Raw genomic sequence first — 27,610 nt, 5'->3', positions numbered from 1 at the left:
CATGTCCAGCCCTTACCTGAATTTCAAGTATGAATTCTCTGGGTGCTTCAGGACCAAACACACGGTTGGACTTTAGAGATCCAGTCTGGTCCAAACGGAAGAAGCTACCTTCATTTCCTGCCACTATGCGAAACACAAACGGAGCACCATTTCTAGGGGAGTCTTTATCACTGACTGACAATGTCAGCAGGGTGGTGCCAGTGGCCTGGTTGAGCTGAAAATACAGAATGATAAGTTTGAGTGTCAAAGCAACAAAGACCTACACAAAGGACACACACACACATAATTACCTGTATAATGGCTGTGGAGTTGGGAGGAGTGAAGATGGGGGGGTTGTCGTTAACATCAGAGATGTCAATGTTAACAGCGACGGTGGAGGACATGGCAGGAGAGCCACTGTCAAACGCCTGTACAGATAAAGTGTACCTAGATACCTAAAGGATGAACAGAAAGATAAGAGATGGGTATTTTTGTTGTTCTTAAGCTTGTGCTTAGTAACCAGAAAGTTCTGATTTATTGTATACAAAATACTGTATGCTCCATATTTATTGGTTGGTAATGAGACTTTGAGATGCCTACATGCTATGCCTACATGCTGTCTGACTTATGTGGTATGTATTCCAGTTTTTCCAATTAAGAAGAGTGCCTAAGGCTAATTGGCTTCTGTGTCTTATATTTGTTAATCCAGAGAAACAGAACATCATGTATTATTTAAAAAAGCTCCAAGACACTGATCATCACTGTGAAGTAAAGCTTAAATGGTAAATGGACTGAAAGTATAATAAAAAGTCTTCAATTACATTTAGTTTATTGGAATCTATAGTTAGGGCATTACTGATTTTGTCATTTTTTTTGTGTCAAATTATGTTTGGTTAATAAGACATTTATTTTAAGGCTTTGTGTACATCTACAGGTGCCACGAAATTGCTGCATATTAAGAAAAGCTCTTACTACTTCTCTGTCAAGTCTCTTATTGACTTTAAGCAATCCTGTCACAGGATCAATCCAGAAGTGGTTGGTTCGATCACCTTTCAGAATTGAGTAGGTAATTCGTCCGTTCACTTGGCTGTCAAGATCCTCTGCAAACACCTTCACAACATGTATTCATTAAAATAGATGTCACTAAAAACACAGAAAAAGAAGATAAATAAGTGTAGAAAACAAGTATGGAGTAAGTGTTACCCTGGTAACTGTCTGCCCAATAGATGCATCCTCGCTGATCAGAACGTTGTAGATGTCCTGATCAAACATTGGAGCATTGTCGTTGACATCCATGAGTTCAATGACAATCATCGTAGCAGTGCTAAGTGGAGGATTTCCATTGTCCCAGGCCTCGACAGTGATGTAGTAGTCCTTACATACCTCAAAGTCCAAGTCATCAGCCACTGAAATTGAGCCTAAACATACACAATTAAATAAATCACTTAAATCAAGATGTTTTTTTTTTTTTACGTAATTAATGCTAACTAAAATATGATTACTTTCATTCAAAGAGCATATTTGACCATATCCTTCATTTAATTTTCCGAGTAACACAAGCCACATCTGCTTACCCAGTTTTCTGTCGATGCTGAACTTTCCCAACTCGTTGCCCGACCTGATGCTGTAAGTAATCTCAGCATTGGGTCCAATGTCAGCGCTCGTTGCCAAAATGCGCAGCACCTCGGTTCCCATGGCGACATCCTCAGGGACAGTAACAGCATAGTCTCTCCTCTGGAAAACTGGAGCATTGTCATTCACATCCAGGACCAAAATAGTCAAATCAACCTGAGCAACAAAGAACAGACATTTAAATTGGAAACTGTAATGTGCACCAGTTAAAAAACAAAACAGAAACAAATGAGGCAACAGTAAAACAATTTTAATCATGAAACATTTAAATAAAAAGGTCATGATAAATAAATAAATAAATAAATAAATATGGGTAAAATCGTACAACAAAATATTGCAATTGGATGCACAAGTTTAAACTTCATGCGGATTTAAATTTTTACTAATCCACACAGGATCAATATTATACACACAGGTGCACATATACAGGTACATCTAAAAAAAATTAGAATAAGGTGAACAATTTCAATAGTTTTTTGTTTCATTCATTTCAGAAATGATTTTCATGTTTTATATAGATTCATAACACATACGGTGAAATATTTTAAGTGTTTAATCCATAATATTTTGATGGTTATGGCTTACAGATACTGAAAAGCTTAAGTTCAGTGTATCAGAAAATTGAAAAAAAAGAGCATTGTGAAAAAGTTAAATATTGGAAACTCATGGTGTCACACCCTAATCAGCTCATTAAATCAAAAATCTGCAAAGGTTTCCTGAACTTCTAAACGGTCTCTTAAGTCGGCTATACAGTCATGGCGAAGACTGCTGACTCCACAGTTGTCCAGATTACAGAACAATACAATATTCATTGACCCCTTCCACAAAGAGGGTAAACCACAAAAGGTAATTGCTAAAGAAGCTGGTTGTTCGCAGAGTGTTGTATTTAAGTATATTCATAAAAAGATGAGTGAAAAGAAATAGTGTGGTAGGAAAGATGCATCAGCAACAATCCATTTAAGAACATGGGGGTGCTATATGAAGAATGGACTGATTATGAAGTCAGCGCATCAAGAGCCACTACACTGAGACAAGTCCTACACTTGGGTTACAAATGTTGCATTCCTTGTGTCAAGCCACTCCTAAACCAGAGACTGGACTGTTGCTCAGTGGTTCATCTTTTCAGATGAAAGGGAAGTTTGCATTTCATTTGGAAATCAAGGTCCCAGACTCTGGAGGAGGATAGAAGAGGCACAGAATCCACACTGCCTGAAGTCCTGTGTGGAATTTGAAGTCAATGTGAAGTCAGGTTTTTACAGTCAGTGATGATTTGGGATGCCGTGTCATCTGCTGGTGTTGATCCACTGTGTTTGTTGAAGTCGCCGGTAACGCAGTCCTCTACTAGTAAATATTAGAGCACTTCATGCCTTCTTCTGTTGACAAGCTTTATGGAGATGCTAATTTCATATTCAAGCAGGACATGGCACCTGACCACACTCCCAAAGGTAGCAAAAGCTGCTTTAATGACCATGATGTTAATGTGTTTGATTGACCTGAACCCCACAGAGAATCTATGGAGTATTGTCAAGAGGAAGATAAGAGACACAACACCCAGCAATGCAGTTGATCCAAAGGTTGTTATAAAAACAACTTTTACTAGTAAGCAGTGTCTCAGGCTGATCGTCTACGTGCCCGCCGCACTGATGAGGCAATTCATGCAAAAGGAGGCCCAATTTAGTATTGAGTGCATAGAAATTAACATACTCTTCAGAAGCCTGACATTTCTGTTTAAAATATCCCCTTTTAACTGATCTTATGTAATATTGTAATTTTCTGAGACACCTAATTTTGGTTTTTCATTATCTGTAAGCCATTATCATTACAATTACAAGGAATAATAGTTTACTGGAATAGTTCACTATTTGCAATGAATCTCAATAATAAATGAGTTTTACTTTCTAAACTGAGTGACAAAAAATATTGATCTTTGTCATGATATTCACCGTTTTTAAGGCACTGCCGCTAAAGTTAGGTTAGATGTCCTTCAGCAAGTTGCACATTGACAACAAACTTCTAGTCACTGCCAAAATGACTCTGGCATATTGCTGGTTAGCAATTGGTAGAAGTGTCTTAAACTGGTTGGTTTTCTGGCATGGACCTGGGTTTTAAGCATATTCAACAATTTTCTTTTTTTTTTCTCTAACAAAGATTGAGGTCAAGACTTTGGGATGAAGCTTAATGCTTTATCTATTCCAAAGCCAGTCTTAATGTAAGTTTGGGATCATTGTGCAGTTGGAACAATCAAATTTAAACTGTCTAGCTGATTTCAAGTGAAGTGGAATAATTTGCAGTGATTCTTCTTTCTTTATCATCCAATCCCCTTTATTCAATGCGACAATTCTACAAAAAGTAAAAAGGTCCACTATATGGGGGGTACCATCACAGTGTTGACAGGTGTAACACTCATGATCCACACCTGTTTTGTGTTTTCTGTTAGTTATACTCACCTGATTTAGGTTTCATCTTGTTTGTATTTAAGTTTCTGTTTTCTGTTTCCTTGTTGCTGGAGTCTTTCTCTGTGTCCTTTTGTCTACTGAGTTCCGAAAGTTTGCGCCTTGGTCTATCTAAAATTACTCAACTCATGACACTTCTTTTTGAAAGCCCCTCCAAAAATATTTTTATTGATTTTAAAATCCAGAGATAATCCAACATTAAAACCCATCTTGTGCATTCATCTTGAGCATTCGATATGATGTGCTGTGAAGCAGAGCACGATCCCCTCCCATCAGAAACTGGACCGCAAGGGCAGTATTCCAACATAACTACCACAAACCCTATAGATCATGTGTGGGTCATCCTCAAATAGAAGTTGGAGGAGCACAAGGTCTCTAACATCCACCAGTTCCGTGATGTCGTCATAGGGGAGTGGAAGAGGATTCCAGTGGCAACCTATGATGCTCTAGTAAGCCCTATGCTGAAGTGTGTCGAAGCAGTGTTGGAAAATAATGGTGGTCACACAAAATGTTGACCCTTTGGGTACAGGTTGGACATTTTCACTTAGAGGTGTACTCACTTTGTTTCCAGCAATTTAGACTTTAATAACATGTGATATCTTCAGTGTTGTCCCATAAAAAGATGTAATAAAAAATGTACAAAATGTTGCTGTTACTATATAAAACCAAGTCTAAACACCTCAGTATCATTAAAGTAGCTGCATTCATTTATATGTTCATTTATATTTATATGAACTAAGGTTTTAGATACTTTAGAACTCTTCAGTTAACCTGAGAACATAAAAAAGTCTGTTTTGAGCATATCGCTTGTACTATGGCGAATGATACCAGGCAAACATGTAATTGCGATACTTTTGTTGAATATTGCAAGACTCCACATCTTCTTGACGCTTTCTACTGTTCCTTCACCACAATGCCTCCTCCACTCTTTGTGAGCTTCACGATATCAGCTACTAAACATACACATCCAGTTTTGGTTTGAGGGCAGTGAAAGTCTATCCAACAAGCAAAATGTATTCATACATTTGGCATGCAGAATTTGCATGCATGGCACAAGCAATATATTATCCCAACCAATATTGCATCCTTATAGTCTCTTGCAATGACATTTGTGATTGGATATATTGTGCAACTCTAACGTTTGCCAAAGTAATAGTTTCATTTCAGTTTATGTCTGGGATTTTAGCAACCCATAAGGACCTCAGAAAAACAAACCTACTCAGTAGAAGTATAAAAACTATTTCAGTTTTCCTACTTTGCCTCTGTCACTGTTACTGTCACCTTCCTCATCTTTCCTGTCCCGGCCACTGAAAACTGTAATAATACCTTATCTTAATTAAAATCTACCCTGTTCTTCAACTAATCTCTCTAGTAAACAAAATGGTTTCACTCATTGGCATATGCATGTATTAATTTATTCACGCATTGGAACAGACATACAGGATGTACCATCGCTCCCTTCATCACATCACAACATTGTGTATACGTTCTAAAAGCATTGCTGCAGCTAATCCAAACTGTAGTAGGAACAGATATGGTGGTGTGCATCCACAGAATTGTGATAACATCGTACACTCAGACATGGCTACCACAAAATTGGCTTTAGTTACTGCTTCATATTTCATCATATTTTTATGATCATTTTACCTTCAACATAATAATGTACGGTAGATAAAACTATTATTAATTTTAAGTTTTGAAATACATTGTTTTTTTTACCTTATAATCACAATAGAAATATTAAATAATCTATCTTTTATATTATGATGCAATTATACAAACATAAAATAATATTATTGTAAATATATTCTGTATCAGGATCAGGAGACACCTATTTGACCTTATAGGTATCTTTTGTAACTCTGCCGACAGTTAGGCTAACAGGATAAACAGAAGAGTAGAGGTGGGTTATTTATGTAGGAAAATTTAGTAGTGCCAGAAACAATTTACACCTCAAGCCTTTTGTGTAGTTATTTAACAATGATGGACAGTTAAGATTGTCAGATTACAAGGAAAATGTCCCAAAACCCAACGGACTTTCTTGGTACTACACTTTCATACACTAATTTAACCAAGCTTTCACTGCTGTGTGTTAAAGCAAGAAAAAATCAACTTGTCACTAACCTGTGAGGATAGTGCCCCCTGTTGACCAACCCGATCAGTAGCCTGAACACGGACACGATAGGAGTCTCGGCTCTCTCTGTCCAGGAATTTCTCCAGGATCACTATTCCAGTAACAGGATCAATGGAAAATATCCCATCGAATGAATCCACCAGAGAATATACAACTGTACGGTTAAGACCTATATGGGGTACAAACTGTCAGTTGCAATGCGCTGCAAAAATATTCATACATTTTGAACTTGTTCATAATAACGTAATTGTGAAGTGGAAGAAAAATGATAAATGGTTTATCAAATTTTACCGATAAAAATCTATAAAATGTGGGGGGCATTTACATTAGGTCCTCCTGCAGCAACACTTTGTAGCAACACCTTTGTTGCAGTGACTGCAGAAAGTCATGTAGCATTTCACTAGTTTGCTTGTCTAGAGACTGAAATTAAATCCACAATTTGGCAAAATAGTTAAACTTAATCAGATTAGACTAGCAATGTTTAAAATGGAGTTGTCAAGTCTCAAAACATTTTCTTGGTCACATCAAAATGCTGCCACCACCATTTGTTTTCATCGGGGTGGTGTGTTCAGAGTGCTGTGCAGTGTTAGTTTCCCTCCCAGACACAGCATTTTGCACATAGGCCAAAAAGTATATGCTTGGTCTCATTTGATCAGAGCCTCTTTTGTCCCATGTTTGCTATGCTCCCTAAATGACTCGGCGCAAACCAAAACAGAACCTCTTATAGGTTACTGCCAATAATGGTGTTATTCTTGCAACTGTTTTATAGAGGCCAGATTTATGAAGTCTATGACCGATAGCTGTCTTTTAAACAGATTCTCCCACCAGAGCTGTGGATCTCTGCAGCTCCTCCAAAGTTACCAAGTGCCCTTGGCTTTCTGATTAATGCTCTCCTTGCCTGGCCTGTCAGTTTAGGTGTATAGCTATGTCTTGGTAGGTTTTTCATATTCTTTCCATTTTCAGATGATGGATTGAACAGAGCTCTGTGAGATCTTTTTCAACTTCTCTCACATTCCTCCGAGGCCCTGGTAGAACAGTTGTATTTACACCTAGCTTAAGACACACACAGCTGGACCCTATTTACTAAGAGATTTCTGAAGGAAGCTAATTACACTGAATTTTATTTAGGGCCATCAAAGTAAAGAAGGCTGAATACAAATGCAGAACACACTTTCAAGATTATTACTTTTAAAAGTTCTACTTTAAATGTTGTTTTCCTTATTTTTCATCTTACAATAACACACTACTTTGTGTTGGTCTAAAACGTAAAATCCAGCTAGAATACATTCAGTTTCACTGTTGTAATGTGAAAAACAGTCCATGGGTTACGTCTTTACGACGCACTATTTACAATAGTTCATACAATATGTGTGCTTTTAAAAGACAACCTCATCATGATTACTCAGTGGCTTTATTCTGAATTTAATGTATGACTGGAGGAAACATTAAGCCTCTAACTGGTTTACCTTCATCAGGGTCACTAGCTTGCAGCCGAGTAAGTAAGGCCTTGGGGGAGGCACTCTCATACACACTCGCCAGGTAATGAGTTGTCGAGAACGAGGGGGCATTGTCATTCACATCAAACACTTTGAGAGAAATTTCAGACCGGCAGAACAATCCTCCCCCGTCAGTAGCCTGAGCAATGAGTTTGTAGGAGGGTGTTGTTTCTCTGTCCATCATGGTGGCGGTGCGTAATTCACCTTGAAACATGAAGGGAATATGTTAGAGCTTTAACTACTTAACTGAGTATTTGTTGCTTTTACCATGAACAAATTAAATGATAAAAAATAGAATGTACCAGTGTTGGCATCCATATAGAAATCTTCCACGCCAATGCCAAATAGTGAATACTGGATCTCAGCACTGGAACCTGAGTCAGCATCTGTTGCACCAACCGTCAGAATGCCCTTGTTAATTGGAATGTCCTCAGGAAAAGAGGCGCCATACACAGCCTAGGACAGTGCATAAGAATATACAACCATATCAGAACAGATGACCATATTTTAAACAAAATACATGTCTTTATAAAAAAATCACATTTGACTGTTTTGGCATTGCCTCCATTATACCTGCTGTTAGAACAAGTTCTACAAAGTTAAGAATCCTTTCCTGACCCAGCATTCATTCCAGTCAATAATTGCCTCTGGAAAAGAAGTGTCCCTTACACACAGGGTAACATCTCTGTACTGTACACTGTGCTTTATGTCTGTATTTTTTTCTCCTTTTGATTAAAAGCTATCCTTAGCAATGACAACAACAAATAGTTGATTAATTAAGTTATCTCATTAACACTAGGACTCCCAGAATTCTAACACTACTTGAACTCCCAAGCCCGTCAATTTGACGGCGGGCATTCTGGATGAGAGGGCGGTGATGATGTCATCGCATTACATTGGTCAGAATGCTAAAAGTTTTAATAGTATTTGATCAAAACCTATTATGTGTTATTATTATTTATTAATAGTACTGAAAAGTAATACAGAGTAGTGGGTTCATTTTTAAAAAAAGCTTTACTAATCTGACCAAAAGCTGGACAGCTCCATGTTACGCCCCCCTTTCACTTCACAGACATAAACTAGTGCTAAAAATGCCTTCAGCTCATCCACACTCATGTCCCAGGAGGAATCACCTTCTAAAACTCTGCGGGCCTCAGCCACGGCGCAGCCCTGAACGTGGATGAGCATGTCGGCATCCACCAAGTAGAGGAACGCGGTCTGGGCATCTAGTATCTGTCGCTCTGTCAACGCATTCTGCTCTGACGCCTTCGTCTACTTTCTTCCTCTCCTACCACTGTCCACACAGCGCCATCCTTTACTATTTCCTCCTCCTTCCCAGGTGTGCGCTCGTCTTGCGATGAAAACGCTGTAAAGCGCAGAATAGATTGTTGTTACTGGGCTACTATATCTATGACTTAACTTATTGTTTATTTCTTTTTCCATTATCAGTGTCTTGATTTGTAGTTTCTCTCCTGCCAGTGAGCTGGATTGCTGGGTTTATAGCTGGGCACTAGGCACCTGCCTCATCTCCCTGTCTCTGAACCTGCGCTGATTGGACTCAAGATGGCGCCGACAATGGCAGCCTCGGAGCTTCGCTCTCTTTGTTTTTGTATTTTGTGTGTTTTTATGTTTTTTGAGCCACAGTTCTGTGGTGTCGGGCCACAATCCTGTGGTCTCATTCAGTAAAGAGGAACTTCTCAACATCAGAGAGTCCTCTCTTGGGTTTTTTCACCATCTTTCATTGATCCGAGGTTCACGGAGCTGCGGCTCTATATGGGATTCTGGCCGAAAACGGAGGAGGGGAAAGCGTGCTGGCGCGCTGGTAAAGCTCCGCAAAAGAGGACTTCGCACACCACTGCCTTCAATCCACCTGGCAAATGTCCGCTCTCTCAACAACAAGATGGACGAGCTGCTTCTTCTCACCGGTGAAAACACGGACCTCCGCGGATCAGCGGTTCTCTGCTTCACCGAGACATGGCTGAGTGAAAACATCCCGGACCGCGCACTGCTGATGCCGGACTTCCAGCTGTTCAGAGCGGATCGCAGCGCGGAGCTATCGGGGAAGAGGCGAGGAGGCGGAATCTGCTTTTATATAAATGAAGGTTGGTGCAGAGACGTAAAAGTGCTGGGAAAAACATGTAGTCCTGATCTGGAGTCATTTTCCATAATCTGTAAACCGTTTTATTCACCGAGAGAGTTTTCCTCGTTTATAATAATTGGCTCATGTTTTCCACCGCATGGCTGCACTTCTGCCGCTGAAAAACATCTCGCTGAGCTGATTACAGACCTGGAGAAAAAATACACGGACTCTTTCATCATAATACTGGGAGATTTTAACAGAGCAAACCTCTCCAATGAACTCCCCAAATACAGACAGCATATTAAGTGTCCCACCAGAGACAAAAATACACTGGACCATTGTTACACAGTTTTAAAGGACTCATATCATGCTGTTACCAGGGCTGCTCTGGGTTTTTCTTTATCTAATCCACCTCATCCCAACCTACAGACAGAGACTAAGAGCTTCCAAACTCAAGGTTCACACTGTTAAGAAGTGGACTGAGGAATCAAAGCAGATGCTACAGGCCTGCTTTGAATGCACAGACTGGACTGTTTTTAAAACCTCACCCACTGACTTAAACCAACTAACTGATGTGGTGACATCATACATCAGTTTCTGTGAGGACATGTGTGTGCAGACCAAGACCTTCTGCACCTTTGGGAACAATAAGCCATGGTTTACTCCACACCTCAGGAATCTGCGCAGGGAAAAGGAAGAAGCTCACAGCAGTGGAGATTGGGCGCGGTACAAGCAGGCCAGGAACAAACTAACAAAAGAGACCAAAGCAGCCAAGAGAAGCTACAGTGAGAAGCTTAAGAACAGCCTTTCTACTGGTGATGCTTCAGCTGTATGGACTGGTCTGAGAAACCTGACTGCCTACAAGAGCCCCCCCACCCATCCTGAACAGAGTCGTCTCCTGGCTAACCGTCTGAATGGCTTCTACTGCAGACATGACAAGAAGCCATTCACACCTCAAATCATCCCCTCCACATCCCATTCAGGAACAAATTTGATCCGTAAAACAACCAACCCCCTACCTTCAGATCCTCTGCCTGCACTAAAGATCTCCGAGGAAGAGGTAAACAGGCTCTTTCAGCGCATGAAAACAAAGAAAGCTGGAGGACCTGATAATGTCTCCCCATCATGTCTGAAAGCCTGCGCACATCAACTTGCTCCGATCTTCACAAGGACCTTCAACAAGTCACTGGAGAAGTGTGAGGTCCCCTCCTGCCTCAAACGATCCACCATCATCCCGGTTCCCAGGAAACCCACCATCCTAGGATTAAATGACTACAGGCCTGTAGCCCTGACGTCTGTGGTCATGAAATCCTTTGAGCGGCTGGTGTTGAAGCACCTGAAAGACATCACAGGCCCCCTGCTGGAACCCCTGCAATTTGCTTACCGAGCAAACAGGTCGGCAGATGATGCTGTCAACTTAGGTCTACACTTCATCCTGCAACACCTCGACCACCCAGGGACGTACGCCAGGATCCTGTTTGTAGACTTCAGCTCGGCCTTCAACACTATCATACCAGACATCCTCCACCAGAAGCTCACCCAGCTCAACGTCCCAGCCTCCACCTGTCAGTTGATCAACAGCTTCCTGACGGAACGACAGCAGCAGGTGAGACTGGGGAGCATCTTCTCCCGATCCAGATCAATAAGTACTGGTGCCCCCCAGGGGTGTGTTCTATCCCCACTCCTCTTCTCTCTGTACACAAATGACTGCACCTCATCGGACTCGTCCGTGAAGCTCCTTAAGTTTGCAGACGACACCACTGTCATTGGACTGATCCAGGACGGTGATGAGTCTGCATACAGACAGCAGGTGGATCGGCTGGTACAGTGGTGCGGTCAGTACTACCTTGAACTGAACCCACTCAAGACTGTGGAAATGGTGGTGGACCTTCGGAGAACACCACCCCCATACACCCCCCTCACCATCCTCAACAACACTGTATCGGCCGTGGACCACTTCAGGTTCTTAGGAACCACCATCTCTGAGGACCTGAGATGGTCTTCACACATAGACACTGTTCGAAAGAAGGCCCAGCAGAGACTGTACTTCCTGAGGCAACTCAAGAAGTTCAACCTTCCACAGGAGCTGCTGGTCATCTTCTACACTGCCATCATTCAGTCTGTCCTGTCTTCATCCATCTCAGTGTGGTTTGGCTCATCCACAAAACAGGACAGGTCCAGACTGCAACAAATAATCAGGAATGCAGAGAGAATAATCAGGGCTGACCTTCCCTCCATCCAGGACTTATACAGGTCTAGGGTCAAGAAAAGAGCTGCCATAATCTCTGCAGACCCCACACACCCTGCACATAAACTGTTTAGAGTTTTACCTTCAGGCCGCCGCTACAGAGCACTGTTCACTAAAACCAGCCGCCACAAAGACAGTTTCTTTCCCCAGGCTGTTTCTCTGATGAACATTCAATAGAGTACAGAACAACAGCATACAGATGTTGCAAATGCACCTTTTCTATTAGATATGTGTATATTGTACATTGTACATTGTAAATTTGTATATTCTGTAATGCAAAAACAGAACAAAAGAGCAAAGTGTACCGGAGTCGAATTCCTTGTTTGTATGTACGAACTTGGCAATAAAGCTGATTCTGATTCGGATTCTGATTGTGGCACTGTTGCTGTAGTTTATATATTATTATTTTACTAATCTGTAAACTATAGCCTAAAATGATAAAATTGTTACATAGGCTAGTCTTTTACTACTTTGAAATAATGCGCCACAACCTCCTGCAAATGGGACGACTTGTGTTTTTTTGCCGGGAGAGGCTCACTCTCTGACCCGCTGCCACTGGAACTGAATGCTGACCAAGAGCCGTCAGAATCCCTCTCGACCCCAGAATCACAATCATGTAATTTTTGAAGCATTTCCAACGCCTCTTGAGCAGAAAATATCCTTCTAGAAGCCATTTGTAGGATGCCAACAATCTCCTTCTCAGACTGCCTTTCTAGAGTGGCGGTTGCTAGGCAACGCTCACGCGTATACTCAGACGCGGGTGAAAAAATATCGATGTAAATAACAGGGCCGTCAAAATGGCGGCTGTGGTAGTTACAGGTAGAAATACTTAGATCTTTTATTTACTTTGTTATTTTTTTTTAAATAGAGACATAGGAATACACAAGACACAGGTTTAGAAAAAGTCAGGAAGATAAGAGTTTTAATAAACCAGAGTTATGGCATGTCAAACTTTCAAAACCGTCAAATTGACGGCCCTGGGAGTTCTAGTGTTAAGAGAGAATAGGACATCCACTACCTTAAAGATTGATAGAGCAACAGTGTCATTTGATGATTACATTCTTTTCTGTCACATGTGTAGCAGTGAGGTGTTTGAACACTCATCATTAGCATGTTTCACAAATTAATTTGGCTTTTAATGATATATTCATTTTGCAGGGTGGAATTATGCAAAATACAACAAAAAAAAATTTTTTAAGCAAGAATTGGGTTTGCAACATTGAATATTGTGTGGATTTATTCAAATCCACAAAGGGTCAAATATATACATACCTGCACTAATATTTGGATAAATGTCCTGCTGCAAGTGGCCACTCGACCACAGGTTTTTCATAGATCTCAAAGTACTTCTGGCATAATTGTTGCAAGATATTTCAGCACTGTTCTTGGCAGCATTGGTAGACTGGATTTGTATTGGTCAGTTTCCTGGTACATACCTGGCTTTTGAGCATAATCCACAAATGTTCAGTCAAGTGGAGGTTAGGGCTTTGGGAGAGCTTTTGTGAAAGCTTATTGCTGGAACACTTTATCCGTTCTAAATCAAGTTTTGACGTGTGTTTGGGATGATTTTCTTGTTGGAACGCCCATTTTTGTAAACGTTTCAACGATTTAACCGTCACCCTAAGTTTAAAAGAAATTGAGTAGGATGTTCAGAAAATTTGGACAATGGTTAACCGTACTACAAACCGGGATTTCCAGCATGTCTGTCCACAGTTTAACCAGCGTGGATTAAGAGCTGCTTTACTCCCAGTGGTTCTGCTGTCTTATATGAAATTAGTGGCTTAACAAAGGAGGATAACCTCCAGGTTCTTCACCTTGACCTCAAACCAATGGGAAATGATCTCAAACAGAGATTAAAGCTGTTTTTTAGAATGGGAAAAGCAGAATAACAATATCTTCTGAAATGGCATTCCCAAAGGTCAGACTTCAACTCTATTAAAAGATTGTAAACCACTGACCAGAGATGCATAGCCTTTCAAGCAGGCACTCTAAACTGTGATTCTTAATTAATTAAATTTGTCATTATTTGTTGGTGTTTTATCAACCAAATAAATGATAATATATAATGTCATACCCAATGGAAACATTGGTAACCAGATAAATATAAATGCAGAGATTCATGATATTTTATTTTAAGATAATTTGCATTTCTTACTACTCCTAATAAAATATGACAATTTTTTACAACATTTACAAGCAGAAACTCACACAAATTTAAGTAATATACATAAACAACACATTTATAAGATACAGTCTAATCCTTAATGTTTTTATGCTTGTAAGTTTTAATGACAGACTAAATGCTCTGTATGCACATATGTTTGCCTTACAAGACAACAGAAAGACTACTAGAAGACAAGAGGGAGATGGGGAGTAATTCAAAGAAAATTCTTGATGACTTAATTATTCTTTTAATTTTCTGAAATTGAAGAGCTGCTGAAAATTAAAAAAACAGAGGAAGATGCTCCCAAAACAATCTCATCCAGTTATATTGCAACTTTGCAATGATATGCCTCACAAAAATCTGATTTTATAACAGAATTACAGCCTGTTTGTTAGATTTAGAGTTGCCAAGGTAGCACAAAAAGCTTAAATGAATTTATTATTTGTGATTTAATGTCTCAATGTTACCATTTACTATGTTCATTTACTCAGTTTGCCTTAATAAACTCAGATTGAGTCAGTACTTTAATGTACTGTGAAACAAAGCACATATATATTTTAAATGAGTAAATTCCATTTTCTAATACAGCACCCCTTTAATTTTTAAACAAAGCTATGAATATTGTAATTTTTGCATGATTTAACACTTTGGGTTTCTGAGCCAAGCCTGCATTAAAATTTGCCAAAAGAGGAATTATCAGTAATGAAACTGCAACTTTAAACTACTTTAGAAATTCAAATATGTCACATAATATGTTTGCTGACTGATAAGTATACTATGCGGGTCCATCCTGCAAAAAAATGTGATGTGTTCTCTGGAAGTCAACTGGCACCTCCACAGTCTTCAGTAGGTTAACCTCCAGGTGGTTCTGACCACACCAGTGGACCACCTTCTGTTTATATGCAGACTCGTCATTGTCTCAGATCAGACCAACAACAGTGGTGTCATCTGCCAACTTCAGGAGTTTCACAGAGGTGATGTGCAGCCATTTGTATACAGCCATCTGTGGCGCCATCTTGCAAAATAGATGGATGCCTGAGGTAATATCAATAGACACAACGCTGGAGAATCACATTTCCATAAAATTAAGTGGTCTTCGAAGCTGAAAAAGCTGTACGCTAGAAGATGTTTACAAGGAAAACAGGATCTGAACATGATAGCAACTCTTCCACCTTTATCTGATGTTGGAGGGGCTCTGAAGAAGCAGCAAATCAGAGGAGAAAGTTCCCAGCTTGAAGCCAAGTCTCGGTCAGGAACATAAAATCCAACTCTCGTTAAGTAAAAAAGTCCTTCAGAATTATGGTCTCGTTCGCATGAGATCTAGCATTAACAACAGATTCCTCCTTGGCAGTGGATGAGGCCAGACTCAGTGGTCGAGGTTGGCAAGCTCCACACCGCGTTTAAGCTGCCAGCACCTGCAGGTAGGCTAGGCTGCCTCAGGTAGGTGCACTTGTTCCACCGCTGCTCCAGGAGCCACAGGCAGCAAACATAAGAAAAACAACTCCCAAAAAGTACAGGATCCTCTCCAGATGACCTCCAGAAAGCCTTAAACTGGAACAAAACACCACCTTGTTTTCCCCAGATCCATGGGCGCCTGTTCCGCGGAATGGAGGAAGATGTGTGCCTAGTTGGAAGTGAGTTGGAGGCATTGTCCTTGGATTTCCGCTTAAAAAAAAGACTCATGGTGATGTATGATGTCTAAACGGGTCTGGCGATTGGTCTGGCCAAGAGAGCAACCACAGCCAAAACTTAAAATAGTAGAAAACAAAACCAAAGAGCAGGCCAGACAGATGGCAGGCCGCACACGCTGGACCCACATTGGATGGATGGATAACAGACATTTCCAGACTGTGTAGAGACCCTCTGCTATTCAATCAAGTTTAACAAAGAAGCTGTATTCTCTAGCAACAATCAAATAGTTTGTATCAAAATCCTTTTAAGATAAGAAAATGTAAAATTATATCGCAACCAACATAGATCACAGTTACATTTACTTGCTTTTCACATCAATATATTGCACATATTACATATTTCTTTAAGTCGAACCTGGCTGCAGATGGGACTGTTGTCATTGGCATCTATCACGGTTACCTCCACTGCTGTATGAGCGACATACAGGCCATCACTGGCTGTGATGTTGAGCAAATACCAGTCTTGCTGCTCACGATCCAGCAGACCACTGACATAAACCTTCCACTCCCCCTGCACCAGAGTGAGGCCAAACACTCCTCGCTGATTTCCCCCTGGACATAACACACATAAGAGTTAACAATCATTCAAAAGTAAAGACAGATGTGATACAGTCTAAATATTCTTGCTAGTTTTCTCCTGCTATTTGCTTTATTTCTGTACTGGATTCACAATGCAGATTGCACTAAATGCATGCAGACACATGTTCAAAATATGTTAGCAAGTTGCACCTTTCTTTGGATCAGATCACAGTTGTGCACTTACTCTAGCCAAAAATTCAGTAGATACAATGAACTGATCAGAGAGCTATAGAAAAATGCTATATTGTGGTGTTATTATTTTAATTAACAAAGGACTCTTGGTTCTGACCTGACGAGGCATCACTCAAAACTATGATAACCACTTGAGAGAGCTGAAATTAGAGTGCTGGTTGTGTGCTTGTTCCCCAACTGCTCCTCCCCACCTTCACCCCTCCCTGGTCCACCTCATCCTCAGTGCAACAGTCAAGCACGCCTCACTTAAATAGGGAAATACAGAAGAATCTTCTTTACAGTTTGTTTTTTAGTTCTGTTATTTAACTTCTGCATTCTATAATCATAAGTTTTGATTTTGAATTTTAAAAATAAGCTTGATTTTAAACACCATTAGACAACTTATTTGATTAGGAAAATAAATTTACTAATTTATCAGGCTGACCTCACAAAAAGTACCTGATTTAAATGTGGGCAAACATTTTGATTGGTAGCCCTATTTTAGAAACAAATCATCCTCTAGATCTAGTTTCCGAATTAGCAGACATGCAAACTCAATATTGAAACAAGATTGTGAATTTTTGAATTTTCCGGCATATACAGTATGTTTAGTTTTGAACCTACATAGTTTGTATCATTTGTCACAAAAACATTTTAAAGCAAAAAATTTAGTTTTATGTTTTTTTAATAAAAGATTTCTGCGTTGAATAATTTTTTAATGAAATGCCAGAAATAGCCATAATTTAACATAAATTGAATTAAATGAAATTTAATGCTATTTAATGAAAGAGAAAATATTTATGGAGTTTAAGCTACACAACATTTTTTGACCTTATTATGGTCACCTGTGATGTAAAAGCTAACAAGGCGGTTTTGATCGGTGCCATCTAGGTCTTTGGTTCTCAGAACAGCCACAACTTCACCGAGCGGGTCACTCTCCTTCACGGCACCTCTGTAAAACTCCCTCTCGGACCTTGGCGGGTTGTCATTAACGTCCAAAACGGTGATGGTTACCACAGTGGTGGAGGAAAGAGGCTGTGACTCAGCAAGATCGGAGGCCACTACTTCAAAGCTGTAACTCGAGCAGGCCTCATGGTCGATCTGAGCCACTGTGGTGATCCAGCCTGTTTTACTATCAATGGCAAAAATAGAACTGGTGGTGACTGGGCCAGCGAGGGACAAAGTGTCCTTTGTTAGGTCCGGATTGTAGGTGAGCAGTAGCCCAAGGCTGTAAGTTACCTGCAGTTTACAAAGATACATTCACTACTATTTAATGTAAGTGCAATTTTTTAAACTGATACAGATATCTCAATTAAAGTTGAACTTGGTTTTCACATACCTGTCCATTAGAGCCCCAGTCTGGATCAAGAGCACGCACTTGAATTACTCTTGTCCCTGATGGCATTCCTTCCATCACTGTTGCTACATATGTATTGGTTTCAAACACTGGCTTGTTGTCATTCACATCAAGGATCTGTAGAGAGACAAATCGTCTATAATTAAGTCTTGAAAAATGTAAATTATTCATTAAAAGATCATACAACGGAGAGCAAAACGGACGGACGGACGGATGAATGGATGTTGGATGGATGGATGGATGGATGGATGGATGGATGGATGATGGATGGATGGATCTTCTTAATGGGTTTCATCACAGACCTTTACTTCTAGGTCTACAGTTGAAACGGTCTCGATCAAGTCTTTTCTTGCTGTTGTTGCAACCTTAAACCTGAAGCTGCTGACCTCCTCATAGTCTAATGGGTTCAGCAAACGAATGAGACCTGTTTCTTTTTCCACTTGGAAGGTTGCCCCCAGGTTGCTGTCGGTTGTCTCTCCGGGAACAGCAGTGAAGAATCCTGTCTGACCAGGACCTATGTACACAGAGCCCAGCACTGTTCCCACTGCAGTGTTCTCAGGGATGGTGAATGAATACTGAGGCTGGCTGAACGAGGGGATAAATGAATCTGGGGGGACGACTTGAATGAAGGCTGACACCAAGGAGTGCTTGGGAGCAGAGCCGCAGTCTGTGGCTTTGACGAAGAAAGACAGGACAGTTCCTTGAAGGTGGTCAACAGCACTTTTAGTCATCATCCAACCACTGTCTGGCTCCACCTGTGCAACCACAAAACATAAATTACAACCTAAAAGACAATGATAACTCTTCTTTAGAAGACATAAAATGTACTAAATATATACACTATATTGCCAATTGACTCTCATATGAGCTTAAGAGACATCCCTTTCTTAATCTTAAATTCAATGTGATGTTGCACTACCATATGCAGCTGTAACAGCTTCAATTGTTCTGCAAAGGCTGTCCACAAGTTTTAGGAGCGTGTTCATGGGAATTTTTGACCATTCTTCCTGGAGCACATTTGTGAGGTCATAGACTGATGTTGGACAAGATGGCCTGGCTCAGCCTTCACTCTAATTAATCCCAAAAGTGTACTATCAGGTTGAGATCACGGCTCTGTGCAGGACAGTCATGCTCATCCACACCAAACTCTCTCATCCATGTCTTAATGGACTTTGCTTTGTGCACTGGTGCAGTCATGTTGGAAGAGGAAGGGGCCATCTCCAAACTGTTCCCACAAAGTTGGGAGCATAAAATTGTCCAAAATCTCTTGGCATGCTGAAGCATTCAGAGTTCCTTTCACTCAAACTAAGGGGCCAAGCCCAGCTCCTGTAAAACAACCCCACAGCATAACCCCCCTCCACCAAACTTTAAACTTGGCGTACAGTGAGACACGTATTGTTCTACGGGCAACCAGCAAACACAGAACAGTCCATAAGATTACCAGATGGAGAAGTGCAATTCGTCACTACAGAGAATGCGCCTGCACTGCTCTAGAGTCCAATGGTTGTGTGCTTTACACCACTGCATTCAAAACTTTGCATTGCACTTGGTGATGTATTGCTTGAATGCAGCTGATTAGTCATGGAAACCCATTCCATTAAACTCTCTATGCACTGTTCTTCAGCTAATATCAAGGCCACATGATGTCTGGAGGTCTGTAGCGACTGACTGCAGAAACTTGGCGACCTCTGCACATTATGCGTATCAGCATCCGCTGCCCCCACTCTGTCAGTTTACATGGCCTACTACTTCGTGCCTGAGTTACTGATCTTAATCGCTCTCACTTTCTTAAAATACCACTGATAATTGATGTTGGTATATTTAGGAGCAAGGAAATTTTACAACTGGACTTGTTCCACCGGTGGCATCCATCACAGTACCATGCTGGAATTCATTGAGCTCCTGAGAGTGACCCATTCTTTCTTAAATGTTTGTAGAAACAGTCTGCATACCTTGGTGCTTGATTTTATACACTGATGGACATGGAAGTGAATGGATCACCTGATTTCAATTATTTGGATGGGTGAGTGAATAATTTTGGCAATATAGTGTATCTAAATAGAAACAGCTACACTGCAAATTCAGAGCTCTTAAAGTGTTGGACATACTCCCATGTTACAATAGTCAACTTTAATGCATTTAATTAAATTTTACATAGCAGACCATAAAAAAGTGGGTGGGTTGATCAATTTCACTTATCCGCCATATTTATTTTTCGCTGTGATTTTGTAGTCCAAGCTCAAGTATGCCTACGCTGCAAGAGAACAAGTTTGGTTGGGTTGTTGGGTTTATTAACCCACACAATTCATTACGCAGTCCCCAGCATCAGAACATCTTCAGTGCCTGGTTCAATGGTATTTTTAATGGAAATCTACCCACATCAGTGGGGATATATCTATTGCTTTCAGCAACCTCAGCCAGTATCAAAAAGGATTTGCTTAAAGTCTTCATCTGATTAAGGGGTCATTTCCTTCTCTCTATGGAAAAGACGGACACAGCAAAGCAGTAAGCTGCAAATAATGGTAAGATGACAACAAACTTTATTTTAGACATAAATTTATTGTGTATTGATATGATGTCCTGGCCATTGTTTTGATAGCAGTAGCATCGTGCCCTCTGCTTATATTAGTGCTGTTTGCTGTTTTTGTCTTCTTTCTGCTGAGCTAGATAATTGTTATCAAACTACAACAATCGCCGAATGGGTCAAGGTAAGGTAAGATAAGGTAAGTTTATTTATATAGCGCCTTTCAGCAACGAGACACTCAAAGCGCTGTACATACAATTACAATACAATCACAAAGCAAATAAACACAGATACAGACACAGAAAAACAAATCAAATGATAATATCAAACAACAGAGGTAATTTAAAAAAGTAAAATAAAATTAAATAAAGAGAATAGAATGATGGACAAGAAAATGAAAGGAAAATTGGACTGAAAACGCAACTAATAATGCCTAAATGGCACAGTCAAAGGCCACTCTAAACAAATAAGTTTTTAATCTTGATTTAAAGCAACTTGGGGTTTCGGCGCTTTTACAGTTTTCTGGCAGTTTATTCCAGATTAGTGGAGCATAAGAACTAAAAGCTGCTTCTCCATGTTTACTTCTGGTTCTGGGTATGCAGAGTAGATTTGAGACAGAAGACCTCAGAGGTCTGGTTGGTTGATACACTGACAACAAGTCTGTAATGTATTTTGGTGCTAAGCCATTCAGTGATTTATAGACTAACAGAAGTATTTTAAAGTCTATTCTCTGAGCTACAGGGAGCCAGTGTAGGGACTTTAGAACCAGGGTGATGTGCTCCACTTTCTTAGTTCTAGTGAGGACGCGGGCAGCAACGTTCTGGATCAACTGCAGCCATCTAATCGACTTTTTAGGCAGACCTGTGAAGACACCGTTGTAGTATTCAATTCTACTAAAGATGAACGCATGAATTAGTTTTTCAAGGTCCTGCTGAGACATTAGTCCTTTAATCCTGGAGATGTTCTTTAGGTGATAGAAGGACGACCTTGTTACTGTCTTTATGTGCCTCTGAAGGTTCAGGTCTGAGTCCATCACTACACCCAGGTTTCGAGCCTGACTGCTGGTTTCTAGCTGTATTAACTGAAGCTGTTTGCTAACTTTTAAACGCTCTTCCTTTGGTCCAAAGATTATTACTTCAGTTTTGTTGTGATTCAGCTGAAGAAAATTTAGGCCCATCCATGCATTGATTTCTTCTAAGCATTTACCCATCGCTTGAATGGGTTCATGGTCACCTGGTGACATTGTAACGTATAGCTGTGTGTTGTCTGCATAGTTATGATAACTTACGTTGTTTATTAAAATCTGAGTTAGGGGGAGCATGTAGATATTGAATAGGAGAGGCCCTAAGATGGACACTTGGGGAACGTCATATTTGATTTTTGTGCTCTCTGATGTAAAGTTACCTACTGACACAAAAAAGTCCCTGTCCTTCAAGTAGGATTTAAACCAGTTGAGTGCTGTACCAGAAAGGCCGACCCAGTTTTCCAGGCGCTCTAATAAAATGGAGTGATCAACAGTGTTGAATGCTGCACTAAGGTCCAATAATACCAGCACTGTGGTTCTTCCACAGGCTGCATTTATACGGATGTCAATGAACACCTTGACAAGAGCAGTCTCTGTACTGTGGTGAGCAGGAAGCCTGACTGGAAGACATCGAAGCGGTTGGTCATTGTTAGGAAGTTGTTTTACTGTTGAAACACAGCTTTTTCAATAATCTTACTGATGAAGGGGAGGTTTGATATAGGCCTGTAGTTCAAGCCTATATGGTCAAAGTGGAGCGTTCCTTGACTTGGAGGGGGGCGGGGTTTGAAGTGTCTCAAATGCATTTAAAGAGATAGCACCAAACGAGTTGCTCTCAGACTCACCCCAGAACAGGAGTAAAAGAAGAGCCTGTGGAGCTACAATAAAAAGGAATTCAGACCAAAGCATTGCAGTTGCACTTTATATAGACCACAATTGAATGAATTAAAAGGGAGGATTGAAAAGCATGATATGTCCCCTTTCAAGTTTGTGGTTGTAACTAGGGTATGAATACAGTAAATTATTCTGTGATTAACATGACATCTGTCTTCAGAGCAGATGTTCTTTTTATGCTATTTAAATAATTGTATTTCACTGACTAAATTGTCAAGCCAAGTGCAACATTATTTTGATTTAATGGAAAAATATGTATTCAATATCAAACAGATGGTGCTTAATCCTTTAAAATAAAAATGATGTCATCTGACAATATCCCATGACTTAAAATCAGATAAAATTTTTGTGCAAATGTGCAATAATGAGGTTTGCATCTTTGTCATCAAGGACAGTTATCTATAGTACAGCCAAATTACACTGACCTCCAGAACATCAACCAGTGACAGACGGGCCTCACTGTAAAGGGAGTATGTTATCCTTCCATTAGAGCCAGCATCAGGGTCAGTGGCCTGAATCTGTGTCACAAGAGAACCTTTGGCGACATTAGATTTAATGCTCATGCGGTACTCCATGGCTCTGAACTGTGGGGCATTGTCATTTTCATCTGCCAGGACCACTCGCACAGTGCAAAATGATGCACGGCCTGTTAAAGAGAAAACGGATAAACATTACATTTCCAAACCATAATATTTTGTTCATTTGTTTAGTTACTGAGAAATTTGCTTACAAGGGAAATTTATCCCTTAGCGAATTTATAAAGACATTTTCTTCCCACACACTAACCTTCCATTATTACCTACTTGCATTTTACACCTGTTAAACTGCAATAATACCATTTCATATCCATGCGGTTACCCACTGCGTATCTGTATAATTTTCTTTGTATTCAAGTATTTTTGATGATTTATAGAGGTGAATAATCCTAAAGATGCACCAATAATACATATTTTCATTTAATTGCACACTGTTTTCTAAAGATCTCCATTGACTGTAATTCTGATTAAGCTGGGTATTAAACAATCTAAACTGCAAACGTACAAAAATAGAGAATCGTGAACCATCTGAGAATTCTTTGTTATAACACAAGTAAATACCTCCCCCATCCAAGGCCATTACTGTGAGCACGATGTCTTTGTTCTTAGGATTTTCTCGGTCTAATCTCTGAAGAGTGGATATGACCCCATCTGCATCAATGTTGAACTTAGTTTTCCCCAGGTCATTGATAAACGAGTAGGTGATCTGACCATTCAACCCAGAGTCCTCATCTGTTGCAGAAACCTGGAAGTCCATTTGAAAATTTGTAAAAATGTGATCCCCTTGAAACGTGAGCTTTTATTACAAGTCATAAAATACAAAAGATAAAAAAAAAAAAAAAAAAGCTCAATTACTTCAATGACTTTAGTTCCTGGAGGCGAATTTTCCATAACTTCAGCCAGGTAAAACCTCTGGCTGAATACCGGGCTGTATAGATTGGCTCCCAGGACATGTAGGATTACCTGCAAATCACAATCGCAATCACTCTGTCATCCACTTTATCATTGTCTGCTGACATTTTGTAGATGTCATTAAGATAAGGACAACTGAGTGGTTTGTCAAACATGATCAAAACAACATATGTGCAAACCGCCATTCAGCAATTCAGAGTTCCTACTATTTTTATGTAAAAATTCACTACTTTCCCAGATTCAGCTTTACAGAGTTCACAGTCTTTTATGTTTATTTTAAAATATAAAATACTTAAGTTCACTATGACTTTATAGCACTAATGTATACAACAGTCAGGCATATGGAACCCCCCACACACACACACAAAAAAAAACTAGAAATAAGAAAGAAAGACAAAAGGGCAAGGAAATAAAGAAATTAATAAATGATACAGGGAATGAAAAAGTATGGAGTGAAAGAAATGAGAAAAATCAACAAAGGAAGGACATAGGGAATAAAAGAAGGAAAAACACAAAAAGGGAAGGACCATAGGTCACAAGAAACACTAGACGGAAGGAATGAATTACGCAAGGAAGTAAAGACAAGGAAGGAAAGACAGAAAAAGGAACAGAAGGATAAACAAAGCAAGGAAGAAAAAAGAAAGACAAGGAAGAAAAAAGAAAGACAAGGAAAGAAATGGAAAACAAGAAAGGAAAGAGAGCGAGAGAAAAGAAAAAATTAACACAAACAAGGAAGGAGAGAAAGAGAAAAACTAATCAAGGAAGGAAGAAATGACAAATGACAAATTCCACAAGAAAAAACAAAGTAAAAACACAATGAAGGGAGGAAGGAGGGAAGAGCGGTATAAAACAAAGAAGGTAAGAAGGAAATACACAAGGAGGGAGAGAAATAAGGGCACATGAAAAAGGCAAAACATAAGGGAGTAAGGGATGACAAAAAGAAGGAAATAAAGAAAAAACAAAAAGAGGGAATGAAAGTAGAATAGTAGGAAGGAAGGAAAGATGCAAGGAAGGAATCAGGAAAGCACAAAAAAATAGAATGTACAATACCAGAATGGAAGGACAGAAGAAAGCAGGAAAAGAGACAAGGAGGGAAAGAAGTACAGAAGAAAAAATAGAAGGACATGAGTATAGAAGAGATACAATACAAAGAAGAAAGCAAAGCCATAAGAATGGATAGAAGGAGTGATAGAAGAAAAGCAACATTTACATAATTATATAGGGAACAGAGGCTGGAAACACAAATATTTTTTCCTATTCTTACTTTCTTTTCTAAACTTATAAAGACCTGACAAATTTTGAAATAAAATCCCATAATAACTAGACTAACCTGGCAATTACAGACCATCTAGAATTTCTTTTGGTTTAAATGTGATAATAATAAAAATGGGGTGAGAAGTTACTTATAAACATATATAAGATATTAAAGTTGAAATAAATCCCCCTTGTAATTACTACAAAGTAACAAATGCAAGCATGTTTTCCAGTAAGCAGCTCAATGCCACAGTAAATCCAATGTGACACAGCATTAACCTCCTGCAGGAACCACACACTTATCCGTGTTAGTTGTGGCAGATGTTTGCTATAATTTCCAACTGAAACATTGCTAACAGAGGTCACTTAGCTCATGCTGTCATTACTAAGAGAGGTTTTAAATGAGGGCAAAACTGACAGGACCATATCGTAAGCAGCTGAGAATCGAATTCACCTGAGCGGTGTTGGTGAAGACTCCATCTGACACAGACACATTGAGTTGATAGAAGAGTTTCATGCCTTGTCTCCTCTTGTTAGACAGACGAAGCACCCCTGTATCTGGCTCCATCATGAAAGTCATTTTCTCATTCCCTGAGAGAATACTATACCTGGGGAAAAAACAGACTATAAGAGTATAATCTTGCATCCAGGGTCTGAAATTATTTTTTATGCTTGTAGAAAGCTGAAAGCTGAAAAACAGCTTAAATGAAAAGATGAAGAAAAAATGGTGAATAATGTTCATTTTAGTAAAAAAAACAAAAACAAAAAAAACCTGAATTGGTTTAATTATAAAAATGGGAAAAAAAGAATTATAACATATTTTTATATTTTAATCATTGAATATTAAAATCATCAAATTCAAAGAGACACACAACCATGCACACCTAAATTTAGAGAGACCAATTTACCTAACAGTCATGTTTCTGGACAGTCAGAGGAAGCCGGAGTACCCGGTGAGAACCTACACATGCACGGGGAGAAAATGCAAACTACATGCAGAAAGACCCCTGGCTGGGAATCGAACCCAGAACCTTCTTGCTACAAGGCAACAGTGCTACCAACTGCACCACCGTGCAGCCCTTCAAATTCCACACTAAAAAAGATTTTTAAAAATATTGCAATCTAAAACATTTGCTCTCACCTCAGCCTCTGAGCATCACAGATGTCAGCATCTGATGCCTGAAGGCAAGTCACAAAGTGCCCTCTGGGAGCCAGGTCACTGACAAAAGCCTCGTACACCGCTTGGCTGAAATTAGGGGGGTTGTCGTTTGTGTCAGTTACAACCACAGTGACACTAACATCAGTGCTGAGGGCAGGATCTCCACTGTCTGTTGCCCTGACAATGAAGTTGTGGCGCTGCATGAGCTCATAGTCAAGCATGCGTGATGTGAATACTAATCCCCTGCTGCTGTCAATTTGGAAGTAGTCTGTGCTATTGTAGATGTCAGACAGGATCTGGTAAGTCACTACCGCATTCGTCTCCGTGTCCTGGTCTGGTGCAAAGACCTGCAGGGCGAGAAACAGAACATTTTGGAATGCCTTATACATTATTCAAGACTGAGAGTGTAGAAAATACCAGAAAAGAAAAAAAAAGTAGAAAAACCACGGGTTTAACACAGAGCCTGACAGAACAAATCGCAGATATACCTACATAAATACCTCAGGGCTATCTATATTGATTTTATATGAGTTGTTTTTCAGAAATATGAGCTAAAGCATTGTCTCTCTGCTTTCAAGTGAAACAAACCTAAAAATGTAAGTGCTGAAATAAAATTTGAATAGAGCAGAAAACCATAAGTAAGAAACATGGCAACAGTGTTTCTTTCGGAACCAGAATAACCTTTTGTGTAGAAACAGGTTTCATAATGTTTATTCAAGACCATTAACTTAATAAAGATCCACACTAATAATATGAATGATGAAAACAACAACAAATGCTTGTAATAATGATGTGGCTGAATTGCATCAAAGATCCTTTAGGATGAAATAAATTAACAGCAGCTATTGTTGAGGTCAACAGCTGATTCTCAAAGGTCAATCAAAGAACACTAGTGCTCCAAGAACTGAGCTTGTAACCAGCATTAGCAGATTTTCCTGCCTGATTTTTTTTAGCTTGATCTTGATATCGTGTCCATTGATGATCATTGAATGCATCATAAGTGACAACAGGTCTTGCCGACAGCAACACTCATCTGTGTGGAGAATTCAAGGAAAGAGTTTTTTCGCCATGTCAAGACATGTTTTTGGGTTCATTTGGGGCTGCAAGAGACTAAGTGAGAGGAAGATTTTCTTTGCCTCTTGTTGCTGAGACATACACAGGAAGTAAGTAATTAAACGTTCATTCATAAAGCGTCCATCACAGACACAATGTCACAAAGCGTGGTACAACATAAAACACATAATGTCCCAACTAGCATAAAAACAAGCATCTAAAAAGCGCAATAAAATCATGACATAAAAGCCTGGTGGAACAAAACAGTTTTCA

General features: G+C 39.7%; 1 protein-coding gene across 1 annotated transcript in view; it reads right to left on the bottom strand.

Annotated features, from left to right (window-relative positions):
- LOC124875918 (protocadherin Fat 3) overlaps positions 1 to 27,610 on the bottom strand; it is a 131,868-nt gene that overhangs the window by 43,360 nt on the left and 60,898 nt on the right. Inside the window, exons 22-38 of the mRNA XM_047378341.1 lie at positions 26,267 to 26,631; positions 25,580 to 25,733; positions 23,815 to 23,922; positions 23,521 to 23,704; positions 22,849 to 23,069; positions 18,287 to 18,739; positions 17,967 to 18,101; positions 17,473 to 17,866; positions 16,233 to 16,429; positions 7,997 to 8,150; positions 7,665 to 7,898; positions 6,189 to 6,367; positions 1,554 to 1,767; positions 1,183 to 1,397; positions 952 to 1,089; positions 291 to 434; positions 17 to 214 (exon numbers count right to left, since the gene is read on the bottom strand). Coding sequence (XP_047234297.1) covers positions 17 to 214; positions 291 to 434; positions 952 to 1,089; positions 1,183 to 1,397; positions 1,554 to 1,767; positions 6,189 to 6,367; positions 7,665 to 7,898; positions 7,997 to 8,150; positions 16,233 to 16,429; positions 17,473 to 17,866; positions 17,967 to 18,101; positions 18,287 to 18,739; positions 22,849 to 23,069; positions 23,521 to 23,704; positions 23,815 to 23,922; positions 25,580 to 25,733; positions 26,267 to 26,631 — 3,687 coding nt within the window. The remainder of the gene's footprint in view (positions 1 to 16; positions 215 to 290; positions 435 to 951; positions 1,090 to 1,182; positions 1,398 to 1,553; positions 1,768 to 6,188; positions 6,368 to 7,664; positions 7,899 to 7,996; positions 8,151 to 16,232; positions 16,430 to 17,472; positions 17,867 to 17,966; positions 18,102 to 18,286; positions 18,740 to 22,848; positions 23,070 to 23,520; positions 23,705 to 23,814; positions 23,923 to 25,579; positions 25,734 to 26,266; positions 26,632 to 27,610) is intronic.

This window comes from Girardinichthys multiradiatus, chromosome 11 (genome assembly GCF_021462225.1).
Source record: "Girardinichthys multiradiatus isolate DD_20200921_A chromosome 11, DD_fGirMul_XY1, whole genome shotgun sequence".
NCBI lineage: Eukaryota > Metazoa > Chordata > Actinopteri > Cyprinodontiformes > Goodeidae > Girardinichthys > Girardinichthys multiradiatus.
Note: the sequence above shows the minus strand (reverse complement) of the source record. Positions and strands in the feature narration are given on the sequence as shown.